The sequence below is a fragment of the Ictalurus punctatus genome, chromosome 17, assembly GCF_001660625.3.
Source record: "Ictalurus punctatus breed USDA103 chromosome 17, Coco_2.0, whole genome shotgun sequence".
NCBI lineage: Eukaryota > Metazoa > Chordata > Actinopteri > Siluriformes > Ictaluridae > Ictalurus > Ictalurus punctatus.
The window spans coordinates 14,670,337-14,688,736 of record NC_030432.2 but is presented as its reverse complement, the minus strand read 5'-3'; the positions used below and the strand labels follow the sequence as shown (position 1 = coordinate 14,688,736).

General features: G+C 38.0%; 1 protein-coding gene across 1 annotated transcript in view; it reads left to right on the top strand.

Annotated features, from left to right (window-relative positions):
- The window catches only part of tenm4 (teneurin transmembrane protein 4), a 220,114-nt gene that overhangs the window by 56,670 nt on the left and 145,044 nt on the right, over positions 1 to 18,400 (top strand). Inside the window, exon 3 of the mRNA XM_053687323.1 lies at positions 829 to 1,101. Within this exon, the coding sequence (XP_053543298.1) occupies positions 829 to 1,101 (273 nt within the window). The remainder of the gene's footprint in view (positions 1 to 828; positions 1,102 to 18,400) is intronic.

Sequence of the window (18,400 nt, the reverse complement as noted above, 5' to 3'; positions counted from 1 at the left end):
ATAATAATGTTGTAGTAAATGTAGTAATCTTGTGCCTGTAACTGTTAAATCAATCAGCATGGTTAAGTGGATAATGCATCTACTATTATTGCACAGCATATAGTATAATGCCATGTGCTCTAGACAATATTAATATTCTTTTGCTGCAGCGTTGGTTTTTCTTTTCTTTTTTTTGTTGCCAGAATGAAGTGCAGGTGTTCTAAAGCACTGCTGTGTAAATGGGAACTTTTCAAATTAGTCAGGATTTAAATCACTCCCTGTTTAGCACTTGGACGCTACAGTTCAAGTGGATATTAAGTGCCCACATAGCATGGTAGAAATAAAACATGTCGAAAAATCTGGTGGAAAGTGAATGCTAATTAGACATCATTTTTCAAAGTTGGCAAAGTTCAAGTATTCCACGTTGTAGTGCCTGTAGATGCAGTTGCCATGTGCATCAAACTGTCAAATGTCAACGCTACAGTACTTTCATTTTTGTAATTCACTGGAGGTCCAGGTTGTCTCCATGTATTTGTTCATTTTATGTTATTTCTCCATTCATTAATGACTCTATAGAATGCACATCATTTTCCATAGCACTTACTATCACATAGCATCTTCTTTCTGATTTTAAGAACTTATTCAGTTCTTCAACTTGAACTGTGTATATTTTTCAGTAATGAATTGTTCAGTAACAGCAGGGAAACTAATAGGAAAGGCATATACAGTAGGTAGAGAGGGAGGAATGTAATTCTGGACCTACTGATGGATCCTGGGAGTTCAAGGGGCTAAATCGTGTATGTATGGATATACATTTGACACTTGCTTCTTTGTGAATTTGCTTTTTAGGAGCAGATTTTTCTCTGCGAGATCTGGGCTTTGGTGAGCCTGTGGCTCCTCGCATGGTGGCATACCGCTCAGACATGGCAATGCCACACCGTGACTACTCACTCAGCGTAGGCTCAGACGCAGACACCGAGACAGACGGGATTGTGTCCCCAGAGCACGCCATCCGCCTGTGGGGACGAGGAAACATGAAGTCAGGCCGCAGCTCATGTCTGTCCAGCAGAGCCAACTCCAACCTGACTCTGACGGACACGGAGCACGAAAACACGGAGAATGGTGAGCGTTCAGTTCCCTCCTTATTCTACATGCTCTGTGTTCCACAGTAATGAGCTTTTACGAAGCCAATTTGGCTCCATTGTAATTTTCCCTTTAGAACTGGTGGTGCTTTGAACCTGGAGCTCTTATGGAAATGAAGAGCCGTGTAAAATAATTCAGCTCGGCTCTTGGTTATAACAAGCATTCATAAATGCACCTTTTTGTGCTAGTTGTTGAGCGATCATAATTTTTCCTCCCACTTTGCATTTTGATTGAAAAGTCTTCTAATAGGAATAAACAAAACCTTTAGACTATTTTGTACAAGACAAATCTAGTTGACCAAGGTTCATATCATGTTCATTGATGATGTGTTTTTAATTTCAACTTGAATCTTGGCCCTGAATTTATTTCAGGGCTGTTTGGATAGTTCTGCATTGTGTATTATCATCTGGGTGTGTTATCATCTATCATCTGTGCCTGTTTTCATTGTGCTGGCAGTGATCCTGAGTCACATGGTTGTGGGTTTATCCACTCTGGAGCTTCACAGGCTGTGGCAACTATGAAACAAATTGGACAAGGGGATGAATCAGCCCCCTCTGCTCTCATAATTGTTTTTGGATATTTCTACCCAGGCCGTCCAGCCGTGCGGAATGAACCAGTGGCGAATTTTTATCGCGCAGTTTGCGCAGATAGTTAGCCCGAGGCTCGAGGCTTACTGGAAAGAACACATTTCTACCCTTAAATCCTCCTCTCACCTAAGGCTGAATGAATTTGAATTCAGCTGTCCTGCTTAAGTCACTGTGATTTTGCTGTTGTTGTTGTTTGTAAATATCATCCCATCTCAGTGATTGGCAGTAATGATTTTGGTTGTGTGGACACTGGGATGCTGCAACGCTAACAGGTGGCAGGTGCCCCAAATAGCCTAGGCAGCCATGATGGAGTTGTCTTGCAGAGGCTCGGTGCTTCTAAATTACCCTCAAGGGCCCAATGAGTCTCTCTGCTTGCATGGAAGGTCACCGCGCACAGAGAACGCGTCTCCGTGAAACATGTCAAGTGCTGATTGGGCATCGGGCGGGCAGACGAGCACAGTGAGACACAGGCAATCTGGAAGAAAAGTTGTGGAGTCAATCAAAAAAAAAGCTCAATTTCTAATGAGTGGGGGTTGCACATCTTCAGGTGGATGCATGTGATTACGATAAGTAACGCAGTGTCAGTATGAGGAGCGAATTGAAATGATAATGACGGTTGTTATATATGACCTCATCATGCAAGACAAATTGAGTGTCGAAGGACGAGCGTAGCCTCTAGAATCAGGTGTTGTGTTTTCTGTCCTAATGAGTACAATTACTATGGACAGGATCGAGAGCTTGCTGTGAAATGCTTTATAAACATTGTGTGTTTTCCTAGTTACAGATTTGAATTCAATTCAAAATATCATCAACCACACAGTGTAATAAGACTCTTGCACTGACACTTATTTCCACTGTCAGTTTACTGTATATAATAATACAAAATGCAGGCATGTAAAATGTGCATTGTTTGTGCACAAAACTGCTCTGTATGTTTATTTTTTTAAAGACAATATAAATTTAAAGATATATAGTATACAAAACGCAGCTTTTTTGTTTTTCTGTCTGATCTTCAGTCTTGTCATGTGACCTGCCTGGCAGAAAAATGCTAATCAGGTACTATTGCTGGTTATATTGCTGTAAGAGCATGCCAGAAATGTAATCATTTAATATTCAAAATATTCTTATTATATACTCTTCATTAAACTTTAAATGACTGTTATATTTTCGACAAGCTTGTTGCTCTATCCAGAACTATTTGTGATTTATAAAAGACATTTTTGACATCATATCTGTTAGGATGCAAGCAGTGCTACTGCCTAACAGTGTAGAGTAAACGTTAAATGGCCATGAATGCAGAATAGAAAAGAGTTACATAAACATGAAACATTTTTCAGGTCATCACGGCTTTCTGCAATGATTGTCAATGACAAGCGCCGACTATACGAACACAGCCTATGCTAGACAAGAAAACTGTCCACATGCTTTACCAGTAATTGTACATATAACAAAAATAACACTACCATGGGAATATTGTTTTCAAGAAACTCATTATTTAAGTGTAACAAGGCAGACGCTGAAGCATAGTGAAGATTCATGTGCAACAAGGTTTATTTCAGATCTTGGCAAACAGGGTGAAATCGCAATCCACGTTCCAAAACAGTAAGCCCGACAAAGGTCAAAACACAATCAGTAATATACAGCGATTTGAAAACAAAGCGAGGGTTGAATACGTGATAAAGCAATAACAAGGCTCAGAACTTACACAGATGCATGGAGTGGCAAGACTTCACAATGAATAGCTAAACACGAGCTGAAAAAAATGCTGTTTTTTTTTTTTTGACGGTGTAAACAGGTTTGCATTTGGTCTGGTGATTAGATCATTATGGTGATTGTATAAACAACATTTTAGGCAAATGTGAGAAATTGCAAAAGAAAAGTGTTTGATCTATTGTCAGAAGATCACAAGTTTAATCCCAACAGTGCCACAGATACCCGTGACAAGGAGCTAAGGGAGCAAAATTGGACATGCTCTCTGGGTGGGAGCTTCCAGTTGCAGGATCAATCACAGAAACGCTGGCCAATCGGGGGCATCCGTGAGCTCACAAATGCGGAAGATGGTAGATAATGCTTTCAAGCTGTGCCTGACTGACTTCATGTGTCTCAGAGGAAGCACACATTAGCCTTCACCCTCCCTGGTTGGTGGTTGTTGTATGATATTGGAGAACTGACTGATGGGTGGGAATTGGAAATTAGAAAGAAAATGTATTCACTCAAATAACTTCAAGTAAATGTTTCTTCTCTTTTATGTTGTGATACAGATTAGATTTAGTCTTTTGCCTGCTAATCAATAAATGATACCTTAATAAGTTGAGTGTTAGGTCCAGCGATGATTGTTTATTATTATAATTTTTTTTAAAACACACCCCCACAGCAAATCAATTTTCCCTCACAGCTGTTTGTCTCTGGCAAAGAAGACTGTCCAGTATACTTCTTATTCCACTCATTTAAGCAGAAGAAGTCTTGCTGTCACCGTTTAATCGAATGATGCTTAATAACATACATTTTCTATATGGCAGGTTAATTAAAATCCACTGAGCTGCTCAGCTTACTTCTTCCTTAATCACTGTACAACAAGTCATATACTTTGTTACTGCAGCCACAGAGTTCTTTCATCTCAGATGTAAAACATAATATAGTGTGTAGTGAACTGTGTGTTTGTGTGTGCGCGTGTATATTTTATATATATATATATATATATATATATATATATATATATATATATATATATATATATATATCATATATAAATAATACATCACTTGTATATCAATTATAATTTAAACACAAGTTGTGACTTTTGAGGACTGCTATAAGAGGGTTTATGAGAGCTCAGTTTGCGTTTTAGAAATGAATGGGTTCATGCAAGCATGTAAAATTATGTACAAGTATTTTCAGAAGTACGTGCATTGTTATTTAGCAATTAGCATCCCATTTCCACAGTACACACTGAACAGTGTTTACCAAAACAACTGCGATTAAATGCACCACTCAATCAATTAGTTAACATACTCTGTGTTAGAGAGATAGATGTGTGTGTGTGTGTGTGTGTGTGTGTGTGTGTGTGTGTGTGTGTGTGTGTGTGTGTGTGCATGCATGCATGTGAGGGGGGATGTATGCTTATGCACATTTTTGATTTATATATATGTATATATTTATATATATTTGCTCCACAAGATTATGGACAGAAGTATTGAAGCAATTGACGAATGATGCCGATGATCTGAAAATAATAATAATGTATTTAGACAATTTGTGGCAATTTCACACACCTTATTATCTGTTTCAGCTCTGAAGCCTATCTTTGTTCTGACATGAAACAGAAAGGTTCCAGAAGATTGAATTCATAATCATGTTTTAATTTTTATTTTTACATTATTATCGATTTGATTAAAGAGTGTGAGTTTTCATTGTTTAGTAGAAATTGTCAGCAATGGAATATGGTTTAGTTTTATATATGGCAAAATACATTAGCTGATATTTAGTAATGATCAGAATGATCTTTTCATTCATGGGCCCGTATCGTGAAAGTTAACTTTATTATTATTATTTCCGGTGGTTTTTAGATTAATTTAGAGACTGAAATCTCATTCATGGATAACTGACTGTGATTGGTCAGGCAATCAACATTCAGCAACCCACAAAACAGTATGCATATCAATCTAGTTAGAAAGCTATTGCACTAGATAAAGTGGTGCACTTTACACATACTATCCAGTACACTAGTGCGCAGTTTGGGATGATACACACAGCTCTCTACTCAGCACGAGTGGTAAGCCATTATTGTTACAAAGCAGCAAATAAAAGCCTTAATTTGTTCCTCAAATGCAAATATGTCACCTGCTTGTATTGACATGGAAAATCCTTCTCTCTTTGGTGAGAATGCTATTAGCAAGCTAATAAGTAATAAAGACTATTGGAGGTCTGCTGGATAATGGTTTGAGAAAGCAGGTTTTGTGGTGGAGAGGTGGGAAAGGCACACTACAATAATTGTGTAATAAACATACAGTATACATCCTATATAGGCATGATTTTCTGAGCAAAACTTACTTTTGGGTTTTTAAATGATTAATGATATTTCAATTGGTATTATTATAGGTATTATATTATAATTGGTATTAATATCAGTGATAAAAACTGACATGTTGTTTAGGCCAAGTGTGGAGTTCGTTTTGTAATTGTAACATTCTCCTAATTGCGTTTTTGCAGTCAGAACTATCTGTAAACACGAAACACTCTTTGTTGGGTAAATCACCATTTGTGAATGTAAATGTTTTGCAAATAAAAATGAAAAACTGCTAAATGCCATCTGGGCATCTGGTCCAGTGACTTTTGGCAGCTATCTTTGAGTCCTCACTGACCAAGCTTGCAATCGTGTTAGTAAGCGAAAGAATTCGCGAAAGAAGAAATCTAGGACATAAAAGACTGCTGCCAAAACCAAAAATCACATGACCACATGTTCCCTGGTTGGTGTTTGCAGAATTTCTGGTTCATTTGCAAGACATTCTGTACACATTTGCAAATAGCGAAGTACAAATGCACGTTTTATAGACTGAAAGTTACAATCACGTATTATTCACTAGTAGTGACTTTCAGCCTGGGTCACTTTCTGTGTCTCTGTGATCCTGTAAGCTCGAGTGTGTTATCCTCCAGCCATGTTCCAGAAGACGAGCTGCTTGAGGCGATACGCAGTCATACTCGACCCAGCAGCAGAACACAGAGTTTTCAGTGACTAATCCCAAACTTCATGACTACACTAAAAACTGTACATTATTCTCCCAGTTAACACATGTACCTGTTTTACTTCATATTTACGTTCAATCATATCTGATGGGATCTTTTTTTAAAACCTGAAAAAAAAACCCTCAAGTTAACTATTTATTTTAGCCTATTTGCTGTATTTCTTTGGTGCGACTGAGTGAGCTGAGTGATGTCTGTTCAAATGGAACCATCTTCACACTGTAAACACTTTGTAATCAATGTAATCTTCGTCTGTGGACCGTTTCCATTTCACTCAGTCTGCTGGGAAATCTGAGGTTGCATTGAGCGGCTTGGTACTTTTAGCAAGGGCTTACACCAGGGAGCTACATCAGGAGTGATGGTTGACCTATTGGGGGATGAATCAAGCATGAATTAAAAGGCTTTTACAAGAACTAAATCATTCCAGATGGTTGCACTTGAGTTGTTTAGACCGCGTTTGTCTGTTGAGCTTTGCATGCGTTTTACCTGGATGAACTTAGAAGTGATTTAGTGATTGGGTGCCCTTGAAATTAAAAATGTACATTTTTGCAACAATATTGTTATTTTATTTTCATTTTTAACACTTTGAAATACAGCATTTTACATTCATATACATTCAGTGAAATAATAATAATAATAATAAAAAAAACACTCGGAACAAGAAAGCTCCGCCTGCTTTAGCAAATGGTAATCTATTCATAGTTGACTATTATAATCGTAATGAATAGAAAATGAAACAAATTTATGCCGAAGAATATATCCACTCTACAAGGTTGGAATCCGCTTTGTCCACAGAGGTTAGTCATCCACTTCTTTCATCTGTTAAATCCAAATCGTTAATATTATCTCTGACTACGTTTACATGGACAGCAGTAATGTAATTATTGACCTTATTCTGAATAAGATATATTGTGATTAATGTGTTTACATGAGTTGCTTTTAGAATATTCCTTTCATGTTCCCGTTTTACATGTTATAGAACATAGAGCGATTAACGGCACACGTCATTATTTTCTCATGCCACACCGTCCAACCTTCCCTCCAGAATTTCATGTATCAACATACGTTTGGTCTTTGTTATGGTACCATATACAGTTTTGGGTGTTTTTAGTTTTTATTTTTTATTTTACGAAAGCTTCAAGTGCGGTTAATTATTTGTCATGCTGTACATGCAAATAGATGACTGCTTGAATCTGTGGACTGCGTCCCAAACCGCATACTTACCTACTATATAGTAGCTGAGATACATGTATTTCTACTATATAGAACTACCTACTTACCACTATATAGCAGGTAAGTACGCAGTTTCGGACGCAGCCGTGCTCTCTTGTTTGCCGTAAAACGGTTGAGCACTGCCGTGTGTGTACGTGTCCTGTCACAAAATGCGGTGAAAACTCTCACACGACGTTAATAGTGTGATTAAGGTGTGTACATGTCTATAATACACATCGATAAGTGTAAGGCGTGTGTTTATAGACATAGTGTGAGCCTTAGTACAAGCTGCTTTCCAATCCTAACCCGAAACGTAAAAAAAAAATTAAACTTCAATTTAATTAAATAAATAAAAAATTAAGAAAGCATTTTGCTCTTAAATAAATAACAGGGTTGTGTTGTAGCAAATAATTAACAAATACACAAACAGTTGTTAAGAAATATCCATACTAATAGAATGAGGATATTAAGGACATTCTAATGATTTACTTAACGTGTTTTTTTTTGTTTGTTTTTTTACTTTCAATCAATAATTATCACAATGTCGTTGAAAATAAAGAAAAATAAGTTGCTTTTCATCTTCCTGTGATCTTAAGGAAATTTGGATAATGCAACTTGTTGATCATGTTGTTGAATTCCTCATATAAGTGTGAATGTATTCAGAAAACAAGGGCTGATTGTATGTTGTGGGACACGAAAATGTACATTTTTAATAACCTGAATGATGTTTTAAGCACAAAATGTTAAATGGATTCACACGTTAATGTAAAATAATAGGATTTTTTGAAGTATTGTAATGATTATATTTCAAGCTAAAGTGTAGTTCTAGTGCACTTGAACATGCAAATCCTGTTTATTCTAAATGCTGTAGATTTTATTAACGTTTTAATAAAACTTTACATGTGTTTAAAATGGTAATTTACCTTACCTTTCATACATATTTGTGAATGGAATATTTTACACAAATGGTCCTGAAATTAAGGAATCACCTTCTTTATAAAATGCATATATTTAAAAACATATTTTTCTCAGGCTCTTATATACCAGTATTTCTCACCTTTTTAATTCTCACAGATTTCCTCTTACAGTCAAGGGTCTAATTCTAGGTTCTCATTGTATTTCTGAATTGATGCTATGAGAGCATAATTTACGAGCACATGAAATGGGGCGTGAGGTGAAAATTAGCGAGGCTTGGTCTTCTTAAGGGTTGTCATGGTTTAGCCTGCTCTATCCATTCGAATGTTTTCCACTCACAGTCATGGCTCTGATAATGTGCCGATGTAATCATGCCTTAATGCACGCTACAGTGAAGCGAGTACTGATGCCTAGACCTGATCGGCGACGAAAAGCTGTTGATTAGCAGCTCTGCTCATAACTATCAGCGCACGCCGTTTGTGGCTGTCTGTGCAAATTGACAGTAACACCACAGACGCAGGCGTTCAGCGATGGCTTCTGCATCTCTTAGAAGATGAGAAAGCTAGAAAGATTAGAGGAAACTTTTTGATGTCTGTAAAAGAAAGCACCTTCCTTTTTTGTTTTATTTATTTATTTATTTATTTTTTAAACAAGAACACTAAAGTGGGTTAATTTTAGTGAAAGTGCCTGTGCTGTACAACGACAGGTGTCAGGTGTCACAGCTGAGGCTGAGAACCTGTGATAAACTTTGAGCTGCTGATAGATTGAGGTTAAGACGAAAGGCTTTGGGGAAGAGATGAGTGTTTTGCTACGATCGTGGAGACGTTCATATTAAATGCAATGTGTCCACTCTAATGGAAGAGTAGCAGCTTAGGAAGCATTGACAGTGATTAATTACACTTTATTTTATTTAATCATATAAAATAGTGAACCATGTTTCATTTTTTGAAGACCAGGCAATGTTTTTCCAGTCTGCCCAGTTTCTGTGACTCTTTCAGCCTCAGCCTCCCGCTCTTGGAGACAGGAGTGGAACCTGATGTGGTCTTCTGAAGGTTGTAGTTGGTCATCCGTCTCAATGTTCGGCGTTCCAAGATGCTTTTCAGCTCACCACGGTTGTAAAGAGTTGTGGAACTGTCACCTTCCTGTCAGCTCAAACCAGTCTGGCCATTCTTCTCTGACTTCTCTAATCAACAAGGCTTTTTACTTTTTTCATTTTGTATAAACTTTGTAAACTGTTGTGTGTGACAATCCCAGTAGCTCAGAAGCTTCTGAGATACTCAAACCAGCCATCTGATGTCTGATGTGAACGAAGGTCTTGACCTGTGTGCACATGTTTTTATGCATTGCACTGCTACCACCTGATTGGCTGATTGGATAATTGCATGAGTGAGCAGATGTACAGCTGTTCCTATTAAAGTTCTCAGTGAGTGTATGGCTCACGTACTGTGACAGTACCTACTGCACGGCCGTTGAAACAGTACGCACTAATCAGTATGTGCGTGTAGTATGAATACAATTCCGGACATACTACATCTGCCATGTTGGCATTGTCATGTGACCTTCGACATCATCATAAACACAAAAATCTCAAATGGACCACTATATTAAAGCAACCGCACTACCGGCAAAATGCACATCAGGAACGTTAACTGAATTAGTAATGTAATGTGGGCGGGGTTAACCGGCTGAGGTAAATCCGTTGCCGTTAGCTTGGCCAGCTAAGGCATGATGGAGATCACAAAAGAGGTTGCACACGCTGTTACAACTGTTTTCCTGTTTAAACCTTCAACTAGTTAACAATTTATTCAGGTATTGTTAAACAAGTCCCATATAACCAAAGATTCATACTTCAAAAGAGCCGATGTGCTGTCCTCCACGTGTCCTCCATGATTTTTTTTTTTCTGCGCTCGTCCGCACTAGTCCCATTGCATTGTGGGATTGTTTGACTCGCATAGTGTCCATTCGTATGCATACTGCAAAATCACGCCGGAAGCAGTACGCCACCCGCTTTCCATTTCTCATCTACTGAGAATTCAGACATACTGTTCCTCTGGCGTACTGCTTTTCGCCTACTGTGTATTAGGGTAATACGCCATTTCGGACGCAGCCTATATCTGTAGATTATGTCATTTTATTTCACTTCTTGTGTTGGTTTGTTTTAAAACAAATGTCCTGCCGGGTTTGTCTTATTTTTTTTATTGCTGTCTTGTTGCAGCATGCATCCACATTTCATTTGTAATGTCACGACACACATGCACTTTACAGTTACAGCATTACCTTGAGTGCTTGTGCAATGCACTCAGAGACAAGGCTACTGTGCTGCTATGAGCTACTTTTTACTACTGAGCTTGCCGCTACACCTATCCATCTTTTTTTCTACCCAAATTGCACGAGTGTGTTTACAGATCAGTTTGCACTGGTTTCTTCCCTTTCATATTGTTCAGTTGTCCTGTTTAGTAAGCGTGCGTTCTGTTTACTTTGTGTAGTCCCGTGTACTGTCCCTGAGCAACAATATTGTGCGTCTCTCGATTGTCATGCAGAAACAATTCTTTCCAATGCGTACAAGTTATATGCATGAATGACAGTAAAACCAACAACACCTGCAACCTATTACTTATTACTCACATATTGTGAGGAAAGACTCTTGATAATGGAAGACAAGATCATTTCTGTTGTTTTAAGAAGATTTTTGGAAAGGCTTGTTTGTCATAAGAACTCGTTATTCCTCCTTGCCATCCACACCCACCTGAAGCGTTTGATATTTCGAGTGATGCTTTTGAAGCTTGCTCCATATTTAGAATGTTGCTTTCCCCCCCATCGCTCACTCCTCATCCTTTGAACTGGCTCCCCTGAGCCTTGTGACTATTAGGAGTCCATGGCGTGAAGTTAGAGGAGTAGATTCAGCGTGCCATGTTGTACAGCTCAACAGAGGGATGAGGTTACAGGAACTGACCTTGGAGCAGCAAAGAGACGAAATGGAAGGAGCGACCGTTTTGCATAGATGAATTTTTCCCTCAAATGCGTTGATTGAGGAAATTGATTTCTGCAGATCTCTTGGAGGACCGTGGCTGCTTGTGCCAATTCTCAATCTGCATGAAATGAGTTGCGCGACCTTCTTTCCGAATGTGAACGATGAAAAACCGAGCTTGCCATGTTTCCAGCATGATAGCGAAACAGGAGATGCTGCTTCGTTGCATATTTCTTTATTATTTTGACCAATAAAACAGGAAAAGATTTATTCTTTACATGTGTGCTTCATATAATATACTGTAGAAGTTATCTGATAGACGGGAAATATGATCAGAGACTAAATGAATTTTGCTTCGATTAGCAGATTAGGTTGTATTGAGGGTAACATGAGGACTTTAATGTTTCCTCTGTAAAAGTAACTTGTTTTATTTTTGGAATATAAGAAGTAATTGTGTGGTTTTTTTTTTTAGAAGGACATTATTTACATCAGTTTCCCTGTGGGCACATGTTGTGTTATGGTGGGCTACACAGTGCCACATTTCAATTTTTGTCACAAACAGCTCTGAGCAAGGTTTCACTTGTTTAATTATAGACATTGCTTTATTATATGCAGTTCTTAAAAGGTAATTGTTTGAGAAATTTGATACCTTAAAGCCTTTCTTTTATTCTGAACAAAAATATAATGTCTTTTTAGTGAATCATAAATCATACTAGTGTGTTGTGTACATTTATACCACGGAGTTGTTTAATTCTGAGATATTAATGTGCTTGTTATGTCATTGTTACTATAGTAACAGCTCATTCATAGACACGTGTATGGCGGATGCGTCACTTAATCTAAGACTACTAATAAGCAGTTTACAAAAACGTGTTATTTAACAAAGATATCTCATTTTTGATATGGAGAAGTTTTCTATAAAGAGACATTTATTTGTTTGGGTGACATGGGTGCCGGTGCTTTGTAACAGAAAACAGAACGTTTTCTGTCACTGGAAAGTATTCAGGACACAGGACTTTGCACTTTCTGGATTCTTAGTAACATTGACATGAAGATTAAGTTAAAAAGAGAGGCTGGTGAGCAAACGGTTCTACTGGTTCTGTTGGTTCTACTGTTTTAGAATAAGTGACAACAGGAAATAACTTCTTTTTTGGACATTTTACAACGTGAAATATAATCATAAATGGTTAAAAAGCACAACATGTTAAATAATAAATATAAAAATTGCAGGATAAAACTGATTATGAGTGAATGAATGAATGAATGAGTGAACAAATGAATGCTGAATAAAAATGTATTGTGAGTAGATAAAAAGCTAATACACAATGTAATGTGGACCTGATATACTGTAAGTAGACCCATGGATTTAGTTTTATCAAAAATATATATATTAATAGTACATCTAAAGGTAAACTAATAGCTTACTAATAGGCATCTTTTGTACGTATTTTAAATATACTTAGAAATGCTAGTATATTAAATAACACTTAGAATACTTCATTAGTATGTTGGTAGTAAACTAGGACGAGCTAGTAGTATTATTTTTGAAGAAAAAGTTTTCCTTTTAGCTCCCATCTTTACAGTCCTTTAAAACAGTCAGAACATTTAAGCCATGATAGTTAGTCAAGTATAAACCAATTCCTCACTCAGCGATTGGGATGTGGAAAAAATAGAAAGGTTGCCGTGGGGGGGGGGGGGGGGGGGGGGGGGGGGGTATTGTGCAGAAAAACTAGTCACGCTTGCACCCAGGCCTGGGCATTACTTCTGTGCAGCCACTAGAGAACTGCTGACTTTGGTTTCTATCACGCTTATGTTCTGCTTTTTTTTTTTCTTTTTTTTTTTTTACCCGACAAGTTTTTATTTATTTGCGTACTGGTCTTTGGCTGAGGCCGTTCCTCAGATGGAGGATTAACCGAGTTAGCTCAGGCTCATTTGAAAGCTCATTATTATGGATTTGAAGGCTCCTTTGAACAATGCAGGTCTGCTATAGCGGCTATGCTCCAAAACCGCCCTTCTGGGCCTGAGCGTGTGCCGCCACACACACACACACACACACACACCATCCATAAAACCACACTGGGCCACACTATAGCCACCACTATTAGCCATAAAGAATAACAGTTGAACATAAAATGAACCTAAAATATCACTGTCTATTATTAGACTATTGGCAGCCTGTTGCTAGGTACGAAGCAGTCTTGACCCTGTATACGTACTTATAGTATCCGTGTACTTAAGGAGAGCACATTAAGGAGACTTTTGATTTGATTTTGCATTTCATAGGCTAGAATATTTTGGTTTGAAATGAAATTTGCATGTATGATGGTACAAGTTCCTTTTTTATCTTAAAAAAAAACCCACGTCTATATTCTGGATATTATAAAGCTAATATATATATATATATATATATATATATATATATATATATATATATATATATATATATATATATATATTTGTCTGTCATCTGGCTAATGCATCCCTTCATATCAAAACGACAGACATGCATCGATTTCAAAATTACTGTAATTACATTTTATCAGGTGGAAATCAAAATCTGTGTCATCCAGCTTTGTGCGTGTGGCATTATGCATGACGAATACAGTCTTTTCACTACTCATAGTAATGAATAAGTAGTAGAAAATGATACTGATGGTGGATATGAAACATGAGGTGGGGTGCAGAATCAAATATCAGAAATGGTGCAATATTTGGAACTAAGATGAATTAAGCATTAGAGTGAATGGAGCATGCATTTAGAGCAGATCCCACATAGAAGTCCACTTTCGTTCTGCTGTTATTAAATCACCTAGGCTTAAAGCAACTCTTTGCATTTGGCTATAGAAAATAGCTCTACTTTCATTAAAGCATAATTGCTACAGGTAGCATAAACAAATAAAAATGTGAGGCTCTTTTTTCTTTTTGTTTCTTGTAACTCTGGGCCATCTAAACTCTCTGTAACCACCGCCTGCTTGTATTCACGTTGTGAACCCCTGAGCGACTCGTGCGGTTTTGATTGATAGAGACTATAAAGGCATAAACAAGGATTTTTCAGATAATAAAGTCAAGTAATCTGACACAACACTTTGTGTGTAGTAAAAGCCGTTCTATTTGCAAGTTATACAGCCTAATTTTCATCAAATGTAAAGATCTCAAGGTTCCCTGAACTTTTTTGATTAACTTTGAGTGGAAATGTATGCAAATACAAGCCCACCAAGTAAAAAAGAATAAGAAAAAAGATAACATTAGAATAATAAAAGTGTGATAATTAATTGCAAATCAAAAGAGAAGTGAGGTTTATTAGTCCTCTGTCTTGCACTTCCATTTCCCGTGATGATTGTTAGTAGCTCTTTTCAGAGAAAAATAGCAGTAATGATAAGGACTATATTCTATCTCTGCAAATGAAAGGAACAGGTTTGAGAGGAACCGTGGTTAATGTGTTACCTCAGTGCAGAAATCATCATTGAATGTGGATAGCATTGTCAATGAAGCTGATCCCTAAACACAATTTTGTGCTGCTTGTGTGGTAGGCTAATTTCACAGACATTATGGAGGCTGGAACCAGTCAGGTAAACAGCGCCATCTTGTTTCATAGACAAGGAACGATATAAACCAGTACTGCTGTGCGATATTTAGAGTTTGTTTTCAGTTTGATATGTTTTTGGATTCACGTGTTTATAGGAATGTCACCATTTCATTATGTTCATGTTTCATTAGTTTACATTTCAGTTGTAGCACAGTTACTAACTAGCATAGAATAGCTTGGATTAGCATGGAGCACTAGAATGCTAGTCAGAGCCCCAGAACTGTTCCAACAAAAAAAAAGATCCAACTTTTGTCCATTTTTGCGAGCCGGGCAAAGTGTAAATCCAGCTCGCAACATATCAGAGAAGATGGCTACCGCTGTGGTGTAGGCTCTTAATATATTTCTTCTTATTTTTCTCCATTCTCCTCCAGAGAACAAAAAGTAGCACTATTGCCTTGTGGAAAGTAGCCTCATCTCTCAGCTGTATGGATTGCTCGGTTTTTACTGGTTACACATGAGCTGTGCCAGCGGCCTGTCCTAAGTGAAGGAAGCTGCGAAAAAGCTTCACAGCGAGTGAGCAAGCGCAGCCTCTGCTTCTTTTCCATTATCACTCAGAGACACGGCAGCTTTTGTGCTGACTAGTAAAGATGGCTTTGCCCAAGACTCATCAACAAACGCCTGATAAGGAATAAACGAACTGGCAGAACTATCTGTAATGAGTCAGCGCAGTAGCTCTCATTAGCAGGTCCAGGAGCGAACCCAATGCGAATTGCATATAAATCAAAGGCAAGCTTTTAGACAAGGGGCATTGGGTGAGATTCTGTTTCTGCCATGAATCCTGTTATCATATTTTTCCCCCTGTTCCTGTCTGAAGACCGTGACACAGAACGTGTCACTTCCCAAATGTGGTGAATTTTGATATTTGTACTGGAGCACTGTATCCATCCAAAGAGCTCAGAGATAACTGTAGTTTCTTGCGGTGATGTTTGAGACAAAAACTGTACAGAAGGAAAAGGTCCTTATTATCTCCTTTCACTGATAAACCTTTATCAGTTGTTTATGTCTTTAAACCGTTCTCGTTTTTCTCATTGAGGAATGCTGATAGTATAGGTTGAAGCGTTATTGTCGTAATTTGTAGGCACAAAGCAACACGAAAGGGTTTTCTGTTGCTTTTCTGATAGACTCGGCACAAATATACAATGGCTGGATCAATAGCCTCTCCCTGATGGTGGCTTAACCAGCTGCAACAGGCTGAGATTGGTCTTATTATCAGATGTTCAGAGCTGAACACAGATGCTTAGAAAGCAAAGGATGCCTGTGATACATGTGTAGCATTTAATTCCACCCTCACACATCCCCTTGTGCTGAGGAGGTAAATGCCCAGCATGATTCAATTAGGCTTACTAGCACATGGTTTATACATAGAAATTGTTGATGTTGTATCCGCAGCAAGGTAGTCACTTGTGTGCTTTTGATGGGAAGTGTGCATCAGACTGCAGGGTGTGTTTTAGCATTTGATTAAGCCAAGGATACTGGGATGGTGCCATCCTCACTCAGCACTGCCCCAGGCTAACAACATTCAGCCCCTGTTGTGCCGCTTCATTTCAGTTCCTCCCAAAAACTTCAAGTTTGTTTTAAACCTTGTCTCTTTACTCATTTTAACCGCAGAAACTCTGGCTTTTGTGTTGATTCCGAGCAAACTCGCATGCGGCGTGCAAGCGGCCGAGAGGCAATGGAAGACACATCGGGATAGAAAAGTCGATAATTATGCGCTATTTGCATTATTGTGATCTCTGGGGTTCGGATCTCTGCTCCTATGGCAGCTGACAGCAGAGGAAGGAAGGATGCGTGTTTTGAACTGATTAACACAGCCCGGCCCCTGTGTTGTAGAGAGTCGCGCGGAGTGGGCGTGAAGGCGATTAGAGGCTTGTTTTTAGGGCACTCGCCGAGAGAGAAAAGACACTCTTTCAACACGAGGGGGAGGAGAAGTACTCCCACACGGAACAGAGCCAATGCTAAGACACTGCTATCATACACAGAGGAGACAGAGATACAAAACAATGAGAATCGGGCTGGAACAGTGTGAAAATTCACCACAAGATAATGACACAAGCCAATACCATGGGTTGAGTTATATCACGGAATGAGCTTACAGCTTCACATTTTCAGAGATGATATATTGTATGATATTCGCACACATACATACTAAACTTTTTATCTTCAGTATTGTAGTGTCAGTGAATCACTTCCCAGCACCTTTGTTACTCACAGTTACAAGTATCTGATTGGATGTTAAAATCTATTCCTACTGTGTATGGTTTTCTTGATTTTGTTCTTGATTTTTGTTCTGTGTAATAATTTACACTGAAACCAGAAAACTTGGAAACATAACTATTGTGAAAGGACATATGACTATTTTCAATTGTTCATTTTACCATTATATTATATTGTATTATATTATATTTTGTTATGTTGTATTATATTATATTATTTTATCTTACATAATATGCCCATTTTCAGCAGACATAGTGGCACATTTTTAAAACAAATAATAGATACATTAATGAAAAAAAACAAAACAAAACAAAAATCTAAATATTGAAACAAATGGTTGAAAAAATTGCGGTGTCCAATATAGCACTTGTTACTGTGAGTAATAATGGTGATGGTTAGTGTTCTAAAAGTATTGGCACCTGTGCATTGTAATGTGATGTCCCACTATTAATATTTTATTGTCATAATGCCCAGTCTCTTGATATAATGTCCTACCTTTGAGCAAGAGAGAGAGACAGACAGACAGAGAGAGATATGATGGTGCTTTTCTGATCCTAGAACAAAGAGAGTGCCTGAACCTGATGTTTGAATGGACTATCTCAGAAGGGATTTTTGCCCGTGTCAGTCTGGTCCTGTCAGGCGAGCTCAGTGTAAACATGAATAGATGACATGGAGAAAGATCAGACAAATACCCAGTTTGATTTAAAGCTTGACAGTGAGGAGCTTTATCACTGTAGATGGCACAACTGACCTGCGGCACTCTGTGTACTGAATATCGCACACTGTAATATCTGCCTATGCATAATATTATCATTTGTATTGGTTTATCATTTTACACTGGGACATGTTAACCATTCTTTGATTCACCCCATACCCCCTCCCCCCACCCCCGGCCGATGATTTCCTGTCAGTTTCAGTGGTTTGAAATGCTGCGTTCTACAGATGATTACTGAATAACCTTTTCACAAATTCCCAAACGGTTTAGTTGTATTTTCATTTGCAGCAGTTCTATATGTTGGAATTGTTGTCTTATCTCCTCTTTGTCTCTGTCTTGTC